Here is a 20565-nt window from a genome sequence, read left to right on the forward strand (position 1 = left end):
GCGGGAGCCGGGAGAGAGGCTGCGCTGGCAGACGGGATGCGCGGGCACAGGCGGGCCGAGCCGCCCCGGGACGGGAGAGCGAGGGGTAACCTGTCGCCGCCCTAAATCTTGGCCCGAGAGCCAGCCACATGCTTCTGTTCTCTTCTCCGCAGCTCGGGGCTTGCCCGCTTCTCCGTTCCGCTGGATGAGACACTCCTACTCGGGGCGCCGTGGAGCCTCCGCGCGAAAGTTCAGAGGGTCACCAGCTGTGGGGCTCCTCCTGCCAGCGACGAGACAGGACCGGGGGTGTCACGGGCGCTAACGCCGGCAGGGGAAGGGGCCCGGGGCTTCTCCTGCCAGCGACGAGACAGGACCGGGGGTGTCACGGGTGCTAACGCCGGCAGGGGAAGGGGCCCGGGGCTCCTCTGGCTGCTTCTCGGCACTTTCAGGACAAATCCTGTGAGTAGCAGAGGCAGGACCACAGGCTCCGGATACTTTGGAGTGAAAATTTGAGTCGTCTCACTGGGCAAAGACCCAACCGTCCAAGGTGCGGTGGGGGCCACAGGACGGGGGATGGGGGATGGGAGGACGGGGTAAGGGGGATGGGGGAGGGAGGATGGGGGATGGGGAGGGAGGGAGGAGGACGGGGGATGGGGGACAGGGGAGGGAGGACGGGACAGGGGACGGGGGTGGGGGAGGGGGGATGGGGGAGGGAGGAGGGAGGACAGGGGATGGGGGACGGGGGAGGGGGGATGGCGGAGGGAGGAAGGAAGTTGTAAATATTGGCCTCAGCCACACAACCGGCCCTGGAAGTGAGGACAGCAGCGCCCTTGCAGCCGCCTTCCTGCCTGGTATGTGTGTGTGCGTGTGCATGTGCGTGTGTGTGTGTGCCCTCAGTTTACACAGGGAACGGCAGTGGTGAGGAGCCGGCACTTTGGGAGCTAGGGAAGACCTAGTTTTCCGTGTGGCAGAGCATCGAGGGGTGTCTGCCAGCACCAGAAGAATGAACATCACCGGGGTGGACGCGAGGGTTCCCTGGATCTTACTTTCTGGGAGGACGTGGAGCCTCTGTGTTTGCAGAAGTGACCATGACATCCCGTGCGTCACTCCCTCGCGGGAAGGAGTGAGGCTGGGTGCTGCGTGGCTGGAGGGATGGGCTGTCGGGCCACTGGCCACCTGCTGCTCTCGGCGGCACCCCCGCGTGCGGAGCTCTGCCCCAGGAGGGGGCCGGGGGCTGCCACTGTCCCACTGGCTGGAAGACTTCCGGTTGGATCAGCAAATGGGGGCAGGGGGCTGGGCAGAGGTGAACCTTCTGCTTCTGTAGGAGTCGCCACCAGGAACACCTTGAGCGCCCACTGCTCCTTAACACCCGTCCCCTCTGGGGCGCTGGGAACCCCCAGAAGCCGCGGCAGGTCCCAGGGCAGTGTGCCCTCCCCTCCCGCCCCCCCCACCAGCTCCCAGAGGCTGCTTGTCCCCTTCTTTCGACTGGGAAGCTGTGTCCAGCTTTGAATGCGAAATGTCCAGACCCTGGCTTGCTTTGGCCCTTTTCTTTACTTAAAGACTTGAGCAAATTTTAACCAATTTCAAAGGCAACACCCATTTGTTATGTTAGGAAGGGCCAATGCCTACCCCTGTTGGTGCATGAATGTCATTCTGGTGCATTTCCTCCGCCGCCGCCCCGATGGGGTCAGACCATGGGCTCCCGCTCCGGCTTCCCTGACTTACGACCCGAACACGATGCTGTGTCACTCCATCCGGAAGCCGCTGGCTACACAGCCTCAGTTTTCTCCTATACAGTTTTTGGGACTGCAGTACATCAGCTCTTTCTTTCACTTCTATTTCTAAATCCTTCACTGATTTAATAGGACGAATTCAAGATTCCTGTCTCTCTCTGCTCGACAAAGCGTACGTAGAAAGTGCGTGTTTCGCAGAGAAATTATAGAAACCAACTCAGCAGGTCGGCAAACAGCCTACGAGGCTGAGTTCTGTGAGACGTCAGCCGCTGTCTGCGTGCCAGCGAAACCTCCGACCCTCCCTTTGCCATCGAGAAAGCTTTTTCTACAGAAGTTCAATTACGATGCTTCCCCAACGTCCTAGAAAAGCACTAAGAAATCCCAGCGGGACTGGTTCTCCTGTCACACCCTGCGTCACGTCTGCTGTTGTCTTTCTGATGAAAAAAACCGCACATAACAAATACGTCCTCAAGTACGTAAGACTTTGCGTTTTATTCATTCCATTGAAAACCCCGAGTTCGTCTGGAGGCACCCGTCCCACCCCCTCACGCCGGGCAGGGCCTGTGCAGGCGGCGGGCGCCTCTGTGGTTCCTGGGCCCACACACGGGGACTCAGTCCCGAGCTCTGTACATTCACAGTTCTGGATGCCCGCGACCCTAAGTCGCTGCGAAAGAGAAAACAAGATCAGGAGGAACAAACATCCATTCAGTGTCTGTTTATCAGAGACTTTTTCCTGAAAACGCACAGTGGCATTTCATTCAAAAACCCTTCATCCACAGACGTGGGGCCCAGGCCCTTCCTCAGAACATCTCAGCTTGTTCACCTCCTTCATTGCCAGGTGTGGGTTTTTCTCTTTTAAAAATGAAACTCCATGCATCCCACGATCATGAAATCAGTCCTGTTTGCTACCAAGGCCGTGCGGGAAGCTGTGCCTGACGGGCGAGCGCCCTGGAATGATGTCAGTCACCCCGCACCCTGCGCGGGGCAGGAGGGGCTTCGGAATGAACGGAAGTTATGGGTGTTTCCTTTTCTGACGTCTAACTGTAGACACGCGCATCTCCAAGCCTCAGGAAGTTAGTAAACATTTTCCCTGTACTTCTGGCTCTGGTGGTCACTTCCTATGGAGATGCCCCCAAGAGAAAATCCAATCATCTTAGAAACTCAAAAACAATTTCCCAAACAGACCCAGAGGCTTTGCTTCAGGGAACAAACTCAGTGTGTGGTTGTCATTGTGCTTTGAGGACAGGTTTCTAGTCATGTCACAAGGAGATGGATCAAGGTGGTTTCATGAGAGTGAAGGCAGCACCTGGAAGCCCTCCCCGAGCCCGGTGGCGCTGCCCCCCGCTGACGCCCCCGGACACAGAGAGGGACTGGAGCCCCCCCAGGCCTCCCGGGCGCCCCAAGTGCCTGTCGCCGCTGCTCCTCACCCCCTCCTTCCCCAAGGCTCATCCGGCGCCAGATGCCCGGAGAATCCTGGTGCGAAGGGGGGGGACAGTCAGCGCAGGCGGGGCCTTCCAGAGCGGCACCGTCCCCTGGGGCCCCTGGCCTGGGAGACAGGAACTCCCCCCCATTTCCACTTGGCCCACCTCATCTCCCCAACATTCAATGCTCTGATCGGAGCTGACACTTTGGTGAAGTAGATCACGTCACATGGAAACACAAACCCCAAGCTGGTATAAAAAGAGGGGGTTTGTAAAGGACCGAGGAGGCAAAAAAGTGGTTCCGGGCCAGGTGCCCCAATGGAGAGGAGTTCCCTGGTCGAGAGAGGCCGGAGGGAGAGTTAGCTCAAAGCCCCAGACAGCCTCGGGGTCTGTCAGGAAAAGGGCCTATAAATAAACATCCCCTGACCCTCAAAGGAAGATGAAGTAGAAAAGCAATTCTCTTTTCGTAAAAAAATGCTGAGTGTTTCCCGAAGTATCTAAATGAAGTTTATAAAATACTCATGAGCTCCTGCAAATATAGAAACGTTGAAAAATCAGATGGCGGTTCTGCCCGCCGATTCCACCGAGGTCGGCAGAGACTTTGTGCCGGAATCGAAACGCGGGTGACACGTCCCGCTTTCAGGTGCGTGTGGCAGCCGCCGGCCTGCGCGGCCTGGAGCGGACCAGCAGGGACGGTGGGAGAGGATGGAAACAAAACGGGAGGCTCGAGGTGAAAAGAGAGCAACGCCCAGGCCGGCCCCCGAGTGCCGCCTGGAAGGGAGCCCCGGGAGCCGCCCCCACGAGCCCACCACGCCGGTCAGGGCGCGCGCGGCCACGGCCTCGGCCCGTGCTGCTCTAGGACTCGGGCCCGAGGGCGGGAAAGGGACAGCGCGTGTGGGAGCGTCGAGCCCGCACGCTGTCACGGCCAACGGGGCGGCGGCTGGGGAGCGGCCTCGTCTCTCCAGAACCTTACGTCCTAGTCCAGCTTCTTACGAAACGCCTCCGCCCCAGCGGCCGAGTCTTCGGGGCTGAAGTCGGCGCAGAAGCCGTTGGGGGTGGGAGCCGGGGGCGTCTGTACGCAGCTCTGGGAGCACGTCTGCTTGGGGTACAGGTACTCCTCCGCGAAGTCGGGGTACGCTTCGGCAAACCTCTCGAAGTCGGCTGGAAAGACAAAGGCACCTCGGTTACCGGCCTGCGGGGGCAAAGGTCTAGAGTCCAGGGTCTCTCCCTGGCGCCCCACTCACACCCTGGGGGCGTCGCGGCATCTGCGTGGACCCCCGGGAGGCCGCGCGGCACCGCACCTCCATTTTCTCTGCGCCCCAGTCCCCGTGAAGACCAGGGCGGCTCTCATGTCCTCTCGGCGGCTCCTGCTTTCGGTGCTCAGCATCCGGCAGCGGCCTGGTGCCCCCGAGGCAGCAGCCTCGACGGACACAGCTAGGCCCTGGGGACACCAGGCGCGCGGAGAGCCACCCCGAGCCATCGTGGGGCCTGCGCGGCCGTGTGTCTCCCGGTGGCCCCGGGTCCCGGCGCCGGGGTGGGGAGCGCCCTCGGGCCGGCGCTGGGGCACCCTGGGGGCTCGGCGATGCTGAGAGGCCCGGGCCCAGGGCACCGCAAGCCCCAACGGCTGCAGGGAGACGCCGTGCTCCCGCTGGGAGCGGAGCCGCCTCCACGGGAGTCCGTGGTCGGTCAGGGCTCAGCAGTTGCACCCGCTCACCGGGAGGCACGGCCCCCTTCCGCGCAGACACGCGCGCACACCCAGACCAGCGCGCCGCGGCGCCTGCCTGACATTTGGATGCGATTTAAAAACCCATCCAAACACAACGCGCACAATGACCTTTCCTGAGCAAACGTCTCCTCTTCCTTTAGGGAGATTACGGGCCCAGCCTCAGATGCGCACGCGGGCCGGCGCGCTGCGCGGCCGCCTTCTGGGGCCCCTGCTGCTCCCACCGCCCCGGCCTCGGTCCCCAGGCGGGTTCCGGTCCCAGCTCCCGAGGAGCTCGGCTGTCCCGCTTTGTGTGGCGACAGGTGATGCAGCCAAAACCCCGGGAGAGGAGATGCCCCAGGAGTCGGTCCTGATGGGCCGGGCACGGAGTCCCGCCCCGCACCGGGGACCCTGATCTCAGCCCGGCTGCAGCCCTGGGGATGGCACCTACTTTACAGCTGGGCTGGGAACATGCTTCTGTTAATGGCCTGCAGAAGCGAGACGGGAAGCCCCCACCGCAGCCCTGCCAGGTTTCAGGAGAGCCTGGCGAGAGTGCAGGGGGCAGCGCCTCCCCCACCTCGCACTAGGGGCGTCCTCCCCAGCGCCCAGCCACCCACCGAACGTGATCCTGCCCTTCTCCTCTCGGTCGATCGCCCGGAAGAGGTCGGTCACGGTCAGCTCAGCCACTCCCAAGGCGGTCTTGAGGATGCTGGACAGGGCGTGCTCATCTATGCTGCCATCCTCCTGCGACCCGTACATCTGCAAGGCAGGGGCAGGCGTCACCCCGTGGCCCCGCCAGCCCCGACTGTCCAGGGCAGCTGCTTCTCCTCCTTGGCGTTCCCAGCTCTCCGGCCGGCCCAGATACCACAGGCTCAGAATGGCGGGAACTCAGCTGCACGACCGAGCCCTCGGGAGCACTGAGCACCTCGGGCAGGGTGGCAGCCGGGAGCCTTCAGTTCCCTGCTCTTGTGTTTTAAGTCCACCAGGAAAGGGTGGTATATACACTGCAACGTGAGGACCTGGCGTTCAGCCTTTGGCTGCGAGGTGCCCACTTCACGGATGCCCACCTGAATGGACACACTGCGGCTGTGAGTCGCGGTGACCAGTGAAACCACCAGGAAAGGAGCCAGGCCGCCCCGCCGCCCGTGAGGTCCCCCTTCCAGAAGGGCCTGGGTGACCCACATAACTGACCACCTCAGTGACCCTGCTTCTCCTTTCCCGTGCCCTAATTCCCACTCTTACACTTTAAATTTGCCAAGAAAGAGTGAACCCCCAAAACCCTAGGCCTCTACCCTCAACCCCGACAAAGGCAGAGCCCCAGATCCACACTCTCTCCCCGTGACCTGTGACCTCGCTGCACCCAGGGCGCGCCGTGTGCCCTCCAGGACCTGTGAGTAATAGACCTGTCTTTTCAAAGTTCCCTGATGGTTGTCGCCGAGGGCGTACTGCAGTCACACTGAGAACCCCAGGGGCCGGTCCAGCCATAACCCTGGCTACCGACGGGCTGAGACCAGCACACGACTGCATTCCATCCTGCGCCGTAAGCTCCTGACGTCCTCCTCCTCCTGCCCCAGTTTTGGAGGAGTGGCCCCTGCCTCCCCCCAGCCTGACCAGGGGCTGCAGGAGAGCTGGGGGCCGTCACCCCCGCGCTGTCTGCGGGCTCTCCTCCCCACGCTGGGGGCCCCCTGACCAACCTGCTCCCCAACCCCCCAGACTTTTTGGAGCGTTCACTCTGCCCTCCTGCCTAGAGGTGGGCTTCCCGCGGCGGGATGTCCACATGAGCAGGACACACCGGCACCACCATGGGGATGCCCGGGCACGGGGCTGCCTGCCTTCCCAGGGGGCCCGTGAGGGGTGGGCACTGCAGGGGAGGTCGTCGTGGAGAAGTGCCGGGACCCACAAGGCGGCACAAGCGGTGCTATCCTCCCCGCGGCCCTTGCACCTGCCCTCAGGTGGGGGCCTTGTGAGCACTGCTAGAAGGTGGTCATGTTCATGCTCAGCTGTTTCACTGAGAAACAAGCTGGCCACCTCCCTGCCAGCCACTGTCGTGGCAGCAGAGTCCACGGGAGACGTCAGAGAAGCTGCTGCAGGGCCACCAGATGGGGCGTGGCCAAGGCAGCACTGGCACAGGGGCGATGAGCCCAAGGGCAACCCTGGGAGGTGCCCGCCAAGGCCGGAGGAGGGGACAGGCTTTCTGAGACAGGGTGCTACCAAGGACCACTGCCGCCACCTGATTAACCCCCTTGGCGTGACCCGCAGAAGCCGCCCTGCACCGAGGGGGACTCTCCCAGTGTGCCACGGAGAGGGCCCGCTGGGGTCAGAAGGGAGAGAAGGGGCTCTCCCGGCAGTGAGTGACAGCGGCTGCCTGAGCTATACGTCATGCTTTCGTGAGTCTGGCTAATGTGAGTTGCACCTGTGAGACACAGACAGGATGTCTCTAGGTGGCAAAGCGTGCCCAGCTGCATCCTAGGGGACTGACCAGGTGAGGCCATGCTTGAGGACAGCCAGGTGGATCTGCGGGGGGGCCGGGACCCCATCGTGGGCCTTCCCCAGTCTCCCAGACTCACTGCACCCATGGTGAACGGCCTGGCTCTGGGCTACGCCGGGGCAGGCGGCTCCTTAGTCCCGAAGCCCTGCTTTCCTCTGGTCAACAGGCTGATGGGGAGGCCGTGTTGGGAGATAGGACCCATTGGTCCTGCTCAGGCATCCAGGACTCAGGAAGACCCTTCTCCACACTCTTCTTATGAGTGAGGACTCTGATTCCAGGGAGAAATCAAGTAGAGGAGGTTTGCAGGCCTTTTTACAAACGATGGCTAGTACAGGCTTATGTGAGTAGAGCAGGCAAACAGTAAGTTTACCAAAGTCAGAAGGGACTATAAAAAGTATCACAGGTCTCACGTGACCCAGGTCTCACCAACCCCGCAGCTTAAAAGTCACGTAAATGCCACGCTTACCTTGAACGCCAGCTGGATGGTGTCCAGGGTCTGGGACGGCCGGCAGACGACGGACAAGGCGACCACGTACTCCCGCATGTCCATCTCCCCGCCGCCTCTCTGGGAAGAGACGCTTTCAGGAGACAGCCCTGCCCCCTCCCGAGCACGGGTGTGACGTCACAGGCCTTTTGGCAACCCGCTTAAAAAAACCCCAAACTACAGGCGTGTTTATCAGCAAACGTTGATCTAAAGCCAAATTTCTATGTGCATTTGACAGCATCTTTTGGGGAGAAAATACCCCAAAAGACTGGGTGGCTGGGAGGATGGGCAACAAGGGCTGGTCTCCCCTTCTCTGCTTCCAAAATTGTCTGAAGAACATTTCTATCACAAGGGAAACAGCTGCCCCCAACCCCCCACCCCACAAGGCCTTACCTCATCAAACAGGGCAAACAGGTCCTCCAGCGCCTCGGACTCAGGGACCTCCAGCTGCGCCGCGAACTTGGGCAGAGTCAAGCTCCCGCCCCGCTTCATCCTGGCGCTTTCTGCATGTCTGTCAAGATCGCGCTCGAGTTTTTCTGGTTTTAGCCTAAACAAAAAATGAGGGGAACATTTTTTTTCAATAAAATTACAAAATGCTGAAAATGGCAGATTTACTGTTATGTATTAAGACCCAACAAAACATTAAAGCGATTCATAGACCAGGCAGCGTCAGTCCTCGAGAAAAGAGGCTCTTCCAGGAGCTTGAAGGCACGAGTGTGCCCTGTGTGAGCGTCCGCACAAGCACTGACACCCCTGTGGGTGTAGGGGCCCCCCCTTGGGCAGGTCCTCAGGGGATGGCGGACGGCGGTCGGGGGGGCGTCCATAAAGAGACAGCCAGGGCCGACCATTCAGGGTTTAAGACACTTACTTCTGTGTGGAATGAAGCTGGTATTTGAAAAAAAGAGAAAAAAAAAAACCCCCAAACCTCAGAAAAAGCACCATTAATTAACTCGATTGCCCGCCACCCATGACCTCCAGCTCGGTCACCAAGTGCCCAGGCGGAGACCCTGTGGCGTCCTGGTGGGTGTCCGGGCTGGCACAGAGCCTCTCCCCTCTGTGAACCATCTCACTGCGGTGTCACAGGCGCCCACAGGAGCACTGCCTCCAACTAGGCGCTCAAGAGAAAGGACCAGGGAACTCACCCCAGGCCCCTCACCAGCCTGGCAAACTCTAGAAGGCAGGTGTCCGCGGGGAGACGAAGCTGGCCTTCCGCCAGGGCCAGCTGGCAGTCCTCAAACGTGTAGTCAGTTACGGAGACGCCCAGGGCCCTGCGAGAGAGGAGGGCACCGCCATCAGCCGCCCCCTCCAGCCCCTCGGGGCAGCAGAGCCAGTGCTCTGGACGCTGAGGTGTGCGGAAGGGTGATGCTTAAAGGCCACGTTCAGGGAGTCCCCTGGTGGCCTAGTGGTTAGGATTTGGCGCTTTCACTGCAGCGGCCCGGGTTCCATCCCTGGTCAGGGAACAACCCTACATGCCTCGAGGTGTGGCCAAAATAGAAACAAACAAACAAATAAATAAACAAAATAAAGACCATATTCAGCACTAAATATAAAGGCCGAATAGCTGACCCCAAACCTCAATTACTTGGAACCCGGGGCTGCCCCAGCTTCGGGGTTAGCCTGGCATCACTGCGGTTTCCGCCCACTAGGGAACTAGCGCGCATCTAGCGCCCTCAAGAGGACGACGCTGCCCGCAGCGGTGGTCAGTTCAGCTCAAGCCACCTTTGCGGGCAGCAGGGCCGCTGCTCTCTGTGCTGGCACTGCCCTGAAGTCAGGGAGGGTCACAACCCAGTCACTCCACAGAGCGGCGTCAGATTTCAAGAAAAACAGCCTCCTCCTGACTATTACGGAAAGCGCATTCATGGTAGGAAATTTACCACATATAGAAAACTGCCCCCGCAACCCCGCCTCCGTAACTGAAAGGGCGTTTACTCATTTCGATGGGACAGTCAGCCCTCCGGATCCGCGGTTCCACATCCAAGGACACAGAGGGCGGCTGCACTAGACTGTCTCACATAAGGGACTCGAGCATCCTTGGAGTTTGGTCTCCGAGGGTCCTGGAACCAGTCCCTGGCGGGTACTGGGGCACAGCTATAGCTCCTTGTTGCCATGGCAATGCTGTGTGCAGTCAGGTAATAAGGAAACAATGACTTTGAAGGCTTCTTTCTGAGGCTGCTAAATTCCCCTTAAGAGCACTTAGGCCTGGTCGCGTGGGGACAGACGCCAGAACTGCCCCAGGAGCTCCCGGGCTATCCACAGGAAGGGGGACGAGGCTGGCTCAGGGGCCGCCTGCAAAGCTTGTCGGGACCCCGGCCCTTCCCAGGTGCAGCCCCGGTGTGACTAAAGACCAGGGAGGTGACTGACGGCCCACCTCCGTGGTTCTGGCTGTGAGGCAAGGGGAGACCCGATGGGTTTCTGCCCTTTTCCACTGAATGTGACGCGTCTCTGTTAACACAGATCATACAACGCCATAAAAGTTTCTTTAGGATACATATTTAAAATATTTAATAGTTAATTTGTCTGAACATGAACTAAAAAAAAAAAAAAATTACACCTAACCTGTCAGGCCTGCGACTCTGTGGATATTATTTTCTTATCTAGAGGTTGATCAAGGGTGTCACTCACTGCCCTGACTTCCCAAAAGTTGGGAGTCGAGCATCTCCCGCATCCCGGCAGCTCTGTGTCCGCATGTGGGATTCGGAGAAGCGGGGCCTGAGGGGAGCGGGCGCGTTTTGCTGGACTCCGCTCCCAGCGCCTAACACTCTGAGGGTGCCTGGGCAGACTGAACGCCTGGCTGAGGTTAAACGCATGATTTTGCTCAGTGTGTCTCACAGAATGCACTAAAGCGGGGACGACGCATCCGTAGTGAGGAGATGGACTTTCCCTTAGCACCTAAGTCGCACCAGGGCAGCTGTGTGCACCTCCCCACAGGTGACACCGTCCGAGCACCCCTCCAGGCACTGCCGTGGCCGAACTCAGAGGCAGCCCCTGCCCGGGAGAGGCTGGGACTGAGAGGAGGGGTGAAGGCACCTGGCTGGGGTCTGGGCTGAGGCTGCCAGGGCCTGAAACAAGCGGGGACTGCAGGGAAATAGGAGGTGAGAATATTCCTAGCTACACACACACTGTTGTACGAGCAGCGCAAGATTAAGCGCAGAAATACCACACTTAGCTCGGCGGGACGGAGTAAGAACCTTAGTAACGCGGTCTGGGTAGACGGCAAGTGTTGAGGACGCGCCGACCCAGGCCAGTGCTCTCGCCCGCGGCCCCGCTGCCTGTCTCCAAGGGACGCGCCCGGATGCAGCCCCCCTGGGGACGGCTGGCTAATGGGGACGTTTGCAATGTGCAGAATTAAGTGGCAATGAACCATCTTCCAAATGTTGAACAAGCAGAAATGTCCTCCAACAGAATCAGGAGACAAAGCACGCAGCCAAGCACAGTCTGGCCGATGCTCAGCCTAGGCTGGTTCCAGCCGTCGCCCCGGTGCCGCTGACTGGTTTTACAGCAAGGCCACGACACTGGCAGGCGGGGACACTGAGTAACGATCGCTCAGGGAGGCCAAGGGCACCGGGGCTTCCCGCAGACCCCGCCACCCCGCCGCGGAAGGGGCGCTCACTCACTCTGCCATCACGTGCCGCACGTTGCTGGCGTACAGAGTGGGGTCCTTCTTCTCCTCCTCTGAGGGGGTGTACACGGGAAGGAACTGCGCACACAGAGACGCCGGTTACCTGCGCGAGCACAGGACACTGCCCTCGCCCCACCACCACCACGATGATGACCTCCTCCCGGGCAAATCAAGACCTGTCCCTCCACTGGGATCGTCTTTGGAGTCGTCACTGCTGCCCATGCACGCACGCGCGTGCACAGACACACACGTGTGTAAACTCACAACCCACCTCTCCTCACCGGGAGCACCACTCCGCCGCCACGGAAGCCAGCGAGTCGCGCTTATGACTTCACATGGGGGCTTAGTCTTTAGAACCAAAAGAATCGCACGTGTGCTTCCACTTCTAAAGTCTCAGTTTTGTGTTGTGGGTAACACGACAAATTATTTCCACGTGAAAGGCTATTATTAGCTTTTTGACAACTACTGCATTTGGAGAATATAATAAACTGTGCCAGGAACGTGTGTCTCTGCGTGTTTTAAATAAGTATGTCTCACACCCTGTGCCAACCCCCCACTGTAGAAAAGGAAAAACACCATCACTGAGCCACTGAGCCCTTTTCTTCAGTATGGATATTCAAGAATACAGGAACATCCCCAAATCCTATCAATTCTCATCATATAATTCTAGTCTTTCACTTACTGCTACCTTTTTAAAAACTTTGTAAGTTGCAACAGTTCCTCATATTAGCACTGGCATCTTGTAGGAGTGACACAAAGAGTTTAAGAGTGATTTCACAAAGCCATACAGTTTCTTTCCAACTCTTAAAAAATTAGAAACCAGTCTGAAATAGAGCACCTTCCTTGGAGTCTCACCCCGCTGCTGCCTTCCGGCCACCAGCAAACGAGCCACATAAAATATCCTGGGTTGCAGGCCAGCCACCCTTGGACTCGGGCCATGGCCCTTTCAGCCCAGTCCTTTATAATTAAGTGGCTTATGTTCTACTGAAGTGAAAAACCTGGCTGAAAGCCGGGCTCATTTGTAAATTCAGTATTATTCTGCAGTATTTATCAGAAGGCAGCAAATGAAATGCTTTGTGTTAAGACTCAGCTCTCATTTTCAGGTGTAGGAGTAGCAAGTTAATTCCCCTTTTAAGAAAATAAACTCTATTCCTCATCCACTCAATTAAATTTACAGGCTGCATGAATGTGACCATATTTATTTGAGTAGAGAGGACAGGTATTGTGACTTTGGAAATGGGCTGAATACTGGGAGGCAGTCTACCTGGTCTGACCAAGTATTACACAGGATAACAGTATGATAAGTTCAGCAGTACGATATCAGCAGTGTTAGTACTGGGTAAAAATATAAGCCAAAAGAATCATTAATTGCAGGTATGCCAATTGTATATGCCCTTAAGCTATGCTAACCATAATAAAAGAACGATGGGCTTAGCTTCCTGTTGATTTTTAAAATCCTATCCGAATGGATAAAAAGTCATGCAAGAGACACAAATTTGATGCAAAACCCCTGGGAAGCACCTTTAAGGAGCCATGAGAAATGGAAAAAGTTCAAAGCAAGACAGATGACATATAACTTTGTATCTCTACAGATACCAACATGACATTGTATAATATATCTACAGAGACCCCTATATATCATTGTATCCATATAGAGACATCAAAATAACATTGTGTAACACTGTATCTATAGAGACCACAATATAACATTATAACAATACAGACAATATAACATTGTATAACATCACATCTGTATAAATGCCCATACAACATTGTGTAACACTGTATCTATACAAACCTCAATTTCCACTTGATTATGAAACTGACACAACGTGAGCCACAGGATTTTCAACCTTAAAAATGAACGGATTTACAGCACTGGTTAAAAGATTCTCAATTCCTTTTAGTTAAACTACTTCTAGTTCTGGAGCAAAGTCTCCAGAGCCCGCTCCCCTGCAGAGGGCACCACCGAGCAGGCAATTCTCCTTCAGGAGGGGATGCTGAGCCTTCCTCAGCCTAAATCTGAACCTTAAACACACCACCCAGTGACAAGGCTACTTTGATTAAACAGAAGTCTCCACTGAGCTTCTTAAACACACGCACACCCGCCTGGCTGTGCCCTGGAAGCCGCTGTGCCCTGTCTGTCCTCCCGCTCAGGAAGTCTCGTCTACCTGACCCCGTCCCCTCCTGGCTGTCCCAGGCCCTACATCATGCCATCCCCAGGCCCGGCCTCAGCTCTCCGTCCTGCCAGCCCCAAGCCCAGGCCACCGGGACCCCGAAGGATCCCCTTCCCAGACATTGCCCAGCTTCCGCCCACTCCACCCTCCAGCCTCAGCAATGCCACCCCCGCCACTCGGACGCGCCAGGGGCCTCGGAGGGCTCTGCGTGGCCTCACCACCCAGCCCTCCGCCTCCGAACGCCAGCCCACGCGCCAGCGCCTGGACCCCCGTACGCCCCCAGCAGCCGCGCGGGAGGAGGCCGCATGCTCCCCTCTCCTGTCCGGGGCCGACCATGTGCAGCTGATCGCCAAGCTGACAGACACAGGCGGGGAGAGAGGTTCTCGGTTACCTTCCCGCCAGAGCCTAGGACACTTAACTTCAGTCCTGGAATCCAGGAGCGTGAAGAAGGCCAGCCTCGTGCAGCTAGCCTCCCTGGGCCGAACCGAACTGCTGTCCAGCAGCAGTGGCCCTGCGCTCTGTTTCTGCCTTTGCTAAAGTCAGCAGCACGGCGGGCACTGGAGCGGGCCTGCTTTCCCGGGAGGACAGGACAAACAAGACAGGGCGGGGTCTGACTTACGCTCCGGGGCCTTGCCACGTCCAGGTGATGGTGTCCTGGGGGCAGGAAAGGAGCGATGAGTCAGGAAGGAAGCCCCGTGTGTGTGCCGCGCCCCTCCTCCCCGCCCACGGGCATGCCGGCCTCGCCCCGGCCCTCGCCCTGGCCACCTGGGACCCCAGAGGCACTGTCTTCCCTACCACCCACGTCCCCTCTGGGGCAGGGGAGAAGGGGGAGCCCACCACCGCAGGTCCCCCCAGACTCGCTCACCTCTCCTCCCACGGCCCCGGGGTCACCCATCCCAGCGTCCGCCCAAGACCCCGTCCTGCCCCCCTTCTGCCTCCTCCTTCTCCGGGCGCCCAGGGCAACTTCAGTCCACGCCCAGACCTGCCCTGTGCTCTGCAGGCCCTGCCCTGCCCATCACCACCACCTCGCCAGGTGATGCTGTTGGCAGCCTCGTTCCAGCTCCACACCCACCTGAGCCCCCAGGGTCCTCGCCTGGACTCTCTGTCAGAGACACGCCCCCGATGGTCAGCCCCAGGCGGGGGCAGGGAGCGTGGAACAAAGCCACAGGGCCGCATCTCCCCCACCCCGTGCCTGCCCGGGGTCCCACGGGGACATTTCAGACGCTCTCCATCCTCAGCCGCCTAGGTGAGGACCGTGGGTGACACACGTCCTGCTTCTACCCTGACACCGGTCACCCACCAGGGCTTCCTTCTCTCACAGGCCTGACACCCACCCACACCCTCATGGCTCCTGGGAACCCACCTGCCACGGGGCGTCCCACACGCAGTCCCCAGCCCAGCCCCCTCCATGCGGGTCTGTGCTCAAACCTTAGGCAGCCAAAGAGCACATGGCATAGACCATGAGCGCAGGGCAGAGGTCACAGCTCCCCGGCAACCGAGCTGAACGCTCCCAGAAGAACCCAGTGCCGTGCTTCAAATAAGCCAATGGAGCAAACTTAAAAGGGGAAAATCTAGAGTTCTACACACTGGTGATGGATTCTCATTCTCAGAAACTGGCTAGCGAACGCACCTCTTCAGAGCTGTAAGAACCGCTGTGTCTGCCGGCCCGTGTGGCTGCCGCTTCCGACCGGCACTCTCACACTGGGCCCGTCCACACCCACGGGCACAGGGTCAGTGCACTGACCTGGGACCCCAGGGCGCTGGCCCGGAAGAGGGCGGGCGGAAAGCCCCTGGGGCCCACAGGTGTCACATGGGGGTTACAGACGGGGCGGCCCCGGAGGAGTGCCCACAGGCACCAGAACCTTGCCCAGGCCCCCCACCCTGCGGGCTGAGCTGGGGTCCGTCAAGACCACCCTTCTGCACCTGGCAGAGGGACCATGGAGGCACTTAATCCCTTTCCCTCCTGCTCGTTAGCCTTTGGGACTTAAATATCCTCAGTTTTAAAATGTCCCAGAGTGCGAACTGGGAGGCAAGAGCCACTGAGGACACGGGGGTCTCACACCTACACGGCAGGCTCGAGGAAGGGCCAGGGCTTTGTGATCCACGAAAGCGGGGCTTCGTGAGCTAGTGCTGGGGAATGTTCCAGAATGCCAGGGTAGATGGAGACAACGTCCTGAGATACCGGGCGATTCCCAGGCCCAGGAAATTCACTGGACATTCGTGCCAGGAAAAGACACTCACCAGTTTATTTGGGTAGCGCAGAACCACCGGCTGGACAGGGACGCCTGGGATGAACGCACCTGCAGAGGGAGAAAGGGACGCCTCTTATCTCCGTGGCAGCAAGTCCCCCGCCCACACTTCCCGTGTGGGGCTCAGAACAAAGTGGGCTTCTCTGCCAGGCCTTCCCGGCCAGCAGTCATTCAGTGCTGGGCAGCTTTCCTCAACATCTGTGCCAGCCATGGACACTCAGAGAAAACCCCAGGGTCACAGGAAACGGGCACAAGAGCATCTCCGGGCTGAGGCACTTTGGGGGGAGTGAGGGTCTCCCTCACCTTCTCAAGGCGAAAAAGAAATAATTAAGAAAACTACTTACCAGGCTTGAAGGTAATTAGGCAGGTCCTGTTGGTACAAGTGCCTTCTGGGAAAATCATTATCTTGAAGTGGAAAAAAAAAATCAGCATCAAAGGGACAGTTCAGAGTTCACAGGGGCCAATTTCACAACCTATTTCCTCTAGTCCTGATGTGACTTAGGTACTTTAATTATATTCAGTTGAAAAAGTTAAGATGCATATGGAAGCCTTCATTAATTTCCCTTCTAATTGCTGGTTTGACTAAAACCTGGAAGCAACGCAGGTACACAAACAGCATGTGCCTTCTTGGGCGGCGGGATATGTGAACAGGTGGCCGTAGTGCCCACCTGCAGCTGCTGTGCAGACGAGACCCCACTGCCTGGAGACGCAGCCACGAGCACAAAGCAGGACAGAGGCGCCGGGATGGAGAGCCCGTGGCTGAGTACGGGGCCTGGGGGGGGGGGGCAGGGAGGGGAGAGACTGGGGCCGGGCCAGCGACGCAAACACCCACAGCATCAGCCGCCTCACCAGGACCTCCAATCACTCCAATTCCTACTGACTTCCAGCAACATAACGTAAGCTAACTTTCCCCTGCGTGGTGGAAAATACAGCCCGTGAGGTTGCTTTCAATCCTGGGTCCTTGAAGAAAGATCATCTCCAAGGGGCCCTGAGTCAGCACGGGACTGACCCCAGCAGGCCTGAGGGTCAGGCAGGTGAGCTGAATGGCAGAGGGGGTCAACCTATTCTTGTGCGGGTGGCAGCTGGAGACCCTGGAAGCACAGCCCCCAGGGGGCTGCCCGTCCTCGGGCATGGGTGCCACAAGCAAGGCCTTCAATGTCTTCTGAGCAGCCAGAACCCAGAGAGTCCTGTGGGATTTCCAGTTTCTCAAGGTCGGCTCAAGTGAAAAGAAAAACTATACATATACAGCATAGGTCAAACACACCCACAGCTAACACTGGCCGAGGCCCCTGCCCACCCACCCCCGCCGGCCCGGGGCAGCCTTCCCGATGCCCCGAGGGAACCAGACACATGCCAGACAAGCCCGGAACTTTTAGAAGCAATGGGGTACACCTTGCAGCCTAACGCAGTATTCAGACATGAGACCACGCTGACCCCAGGGCCAGGGCAGCTGGCTCTTTCCGACACAGAACTTAAAAGATGATTCGGGAACTTGAGATGCAAGTGAGAATTGTTTTCCCCTATTTCTTTTATTTTTAAAACGCCAGAACCCAAAATACCTGATATTCGGCACATTCTTGGATTTGCACTCATCGAAAATAAAACGAAACACAAGGAACCCAGCCTCCAAGGAAAGCAAGCTCTGGCCCTCGTGTTTCTCCTTCCCCTCCAATCCCTAAGGCCGCCTCTTTTGGAATAACTGCTGAGAATGCAAGCAGCACTGCGCACCTGCGGCCACTTCCCACTGGACTGCGCCCGCCTCCTGATCACTTCCACGGTCTTCCTGCGGGAATCCTGGTCCATCCGCGACACGAACACCGGCCGGATGTACTTTATCAGAGCTGAAAGAGAGGGGGGCGGTGCTCGTGTTGGGGTGGCTGCCCAGGGCGCCCGGTGAGAGGTGAGCCCCCCAGAGGTGCCCCGAGGGCTGAGCCGCGGGGCAGGCAGCGCGGACTGCGAGGGATGGGGGGTGGGGAGGGCACTGAAGCCTCAGCGGACTTAGAGGATGGCCAGAAGCCCTGCAGCCTGCGGGGCCATCAGTAACAGCTCCAAGCGTCCACAGATGACAAATCAGGAGAAAGAGACAGATGGGGCTGACCCCATGGGGAGTGGAGAGCCTTTGGTCACCCGTGTCACCAGTGGGGGGCTGGGGGGGGAAGTGGGGAGGCCCCAGAGCCAGAAGGGCCTGGGGCACGTGGCTCGGACCCCACCAGCCTCGCTGCGGGCTGAACTGTGTCCCTCAGAGAGACAGGCTGACATCCTAGCCCAGGTGCCTGTGACTGACTTCGTTTGGAAACAGGGTCTCTGCAGATGCAGTGAAGTTCAGAGGAGGTCACACTTCGCCGGGTGGGCCCTGATCAGTGACTAGTGTCCCCGTAAGGAGGAGAGAGGGAGAGATCGCCACGGGATGACAGAGGCAAGGACGGGGTGACGTGGCCATGGCCGGGGAAGGCCCAGGAGAGCCGGGACCACTGGACACTGGAGGGCGGCCTGGGATGGACTCTCCCTTGGGACCAACCTGCCGACACCTTGATTTTGGACTTCTGGCCCCCTGGAACAGTGAGAGAATATACATTTCTGTAGTTTTGAGCTGTGTGGTCTGTGGTGCTTTGTCACGGCTGCCCCAGGACACTCACACAGACCCCATTCCAGCACCACACACACGGCCCCCCAGCAAGTGTGTGAGGTCAGGGCTCCCTGACCGAGGCTGATGGCGACACCCAGCACACTGGTCCTCTCGAACGAGGATGTAAAGGTGGGAAGATACTTCTTAGAAAACTTTGAACTGATGGCGGGCAGAGGCCGTGGCAGTCGGTCACCCTCCTGGGCCGCTGAGGCCACGTCCCCACCTGCTCTGCCCCAGGGCCACACCTCACTGGGCCCAAGATGAGCTCTGAGCTTCTGTTCTGAGCATTTCTGTTACTTGTAAAGAGTAATGTTTCATGACTTTTATTTCTTGCAGGTCTTCCAAAAAGCAAAGAAAAAGCATTTTAAAAAAGAATAAAATTCTATCTAGCTGGGTCCATGGCATGCATAAAATCTAAGTGGATCTCAGTGATAGTTTTTCCCGTGTCTGTCTTGAAACATTTTGCTGCTTCACCAACTTGGAACTATTTTACCCCTCTTCACCGATTACTCCTGATGCTGCTAAAAAATGACCATGAGAAGGAAAGGGAGGTTTGGTGGAATCACCCAGAAGGACGGTGCGCAGAGACACAGGTGAGCCCAGCGAGCGTCTTGCCCGAGCACGGCGCTGCTTCCCAGAGGGCGAGGGGGAAGGAGGCCAGCTCACCTGGCAGGGGGGTGGGTTTTACCGGTCAGAGCTACTCTGTCTACACGGCAAAGAGAAGAAAGCGGATGAGGAGGCTTTTCCCAATTCCTGGACGGACCCGAGGCCCAAGGCGGGGAACCCGGAGGGCTCTCTGGACTCAGGACGGCAGGACTCAGGACGGCGTGTCTGTGGGGACGCCACCCGAGTCCCACCCGAGAACTGCACGCTTCTGAGGATGGAAGGGAAATGCAGTCTGTGTCCCGCGAGCCCCGAGCCCGGACAACAAGGGCCCGATGCCTGCTTTGCTGAAAGGCCGCGGGCGGCTCTGTGGTCGAGACATTTGAAGCGGTCGGTAAATGCATGGGAGAGGCAGGAAGGACCCTCCCCTGGAGCCTCCGGAGGGAGCGGGGCCCTGGGGCACCTTGATGGCAGGCTTCTGGCCCCAGAGCTGGGAGAGGATGAATTCTGGTGAGTTTAAGCTCTCAGCTTTGGTGACAGGTTACGAGGTCTCAGGACGCTCATACACCTGGGTTTATGGTACAGAAACTAACCCAATGGGACAGTTACTGAGTTGTCCCCAACTTCTAGAGCTTCTGTGTGACGAGGGTAACACGTTCTTGTTAGAACTTCCAGGAGCACTTCAACACCTTATAGCCAAGGGCGCTTGCGTGTTAATCAAAAATGAAAATCACAACAATATCACAGAAGAAATCACAACAAAGAAAACAGAGATGCAAGGCCCGGTGCCTATTTCCTGTGGGTATGAGCTGTGTGGACGTGGCTGTGCTGTCACCGTGACCTGGACTGGCCAGCACTGGGGGTTTCACTCCCAGCAGGATGGGGGGGCTCACTCACTTCCCCATATCGGGATGTCTCTGCTCTCCGCCTTCATCACGATGGAGGACATCGTCATGGTGACGGGGATGGCATCGAAGTAGGAGGAGTGTGGCGCCAGGGTGAGGAGGGCGGCCTCGGTGGGCAGCGCCTGCCGCCCCTTCACGGCCACGCGGTGGAAGCCGCCGGCAAACCACATGGTGCGCATGGTGGCCTTGAGCAGGACGTCCACGACCCTGCAACAGAAGCGCAGCCGTCAGACCCAGGCCCGGCGGGGGACGCAGCCCCGCTGCCCGCACCCCATCAGGGGCTGCGCCGATCCCGGGAGACCTGCCGCCACTGTCACTGGAACATCCGAGGAGGGAAGGGCAAGAGGCTGTGCTTTCCTCCCTGCGACTGTGTACGTGAGCAGCAGAACGTCTGTCTCGTCCATTCACTCAAGAAAACGGAAGCCGCCTCAGCCACGTCACAAGGACAGCAGAATGGGAGGAGCGAGGCCCACAGGACAGAACTAGAGACACAGACACGTCGGGCGATCTGTCAGCATTCTAAGGATATAAGTTTTCAATGAAAAGAAATCATCGGCACCTGAAACGCGCACCGAAAGG

The 20565-nt window shown here is 58.4% G+C and overlaps 1 protein-coding gene across 2 annotated transcripts in view; it reads right to left on the reverse strand.

Annotated features, from left to right (window-relative positions):
• Positions 1–2180: 2180 nt before the first annotated feature.
• The window catches only part of LPCAT1 (lysophosphatidylcholine acyltransferase 1), a 40819-nt gene continuing 22434 nt past the window's right edge, over positions 2181–20565 (reverse strand). Inside the window, exons 3-15 of one of the 2 annotated variants that reach the window (XM_057541085.1) lie at positions 19979–20193; positions 17581–17693; positions 16197–16257; positions 15845–15903; positions 14223–14257; positions 13225–13279; positions 11422–11504; positions 8950–9075; positions 8201–8354; positions 7790–7888; positions 5453–5594; positions 4107–4294; positions 2181–2376 (exon numbers count right to left, since the gene is read on the reverse strand). In XM_057541085.1, the coding sequence (XP_057397068.1) occupies positions 4110–4294; positions 5453–5594; positions 7790–7888; positions 8201–8354; positions 8950–9075; positions 11422–11504; positions 13225–13279; positions 14223–14257; positions 15845–15903; positions 16197–16257; positions 17581–17693; positions 19979–20193 (1327 nt within the window). In that variant the 3' untranslated portion in view covers positions 2181–2376; positions 4107–4109. Of the gene's footprint in view, positions 4295–5452; positions 5595–7789; positions 7889–8200; positions 8355–8949; positions 9076–11421; positions 11505–13224; positions 13280–14222; positions 14258–15844; positions 15904–16196; positions 16258–17580; positions 17694–19978; positions 20194–20565 lie in introns of both variants that reach the window. The other variant, XM_057541084.1, reaches the window with a different exon arrangement.

This window comes from Balaenoptera acutorostrata, chromosome 2 (assembly GCF_949987535.1).
Source record: "Balaenoptera acutorostrata chromosome 2, mBalAcu1.1, whole genome shotgun sequence".
NCBI classification, from domain to species: Eukaryota; Metazoa; Chordata; class Mammalia; order Artiodactyla; family Balaenopteridae; genus Balaenoptera; species Balaenoptera acutorostrata.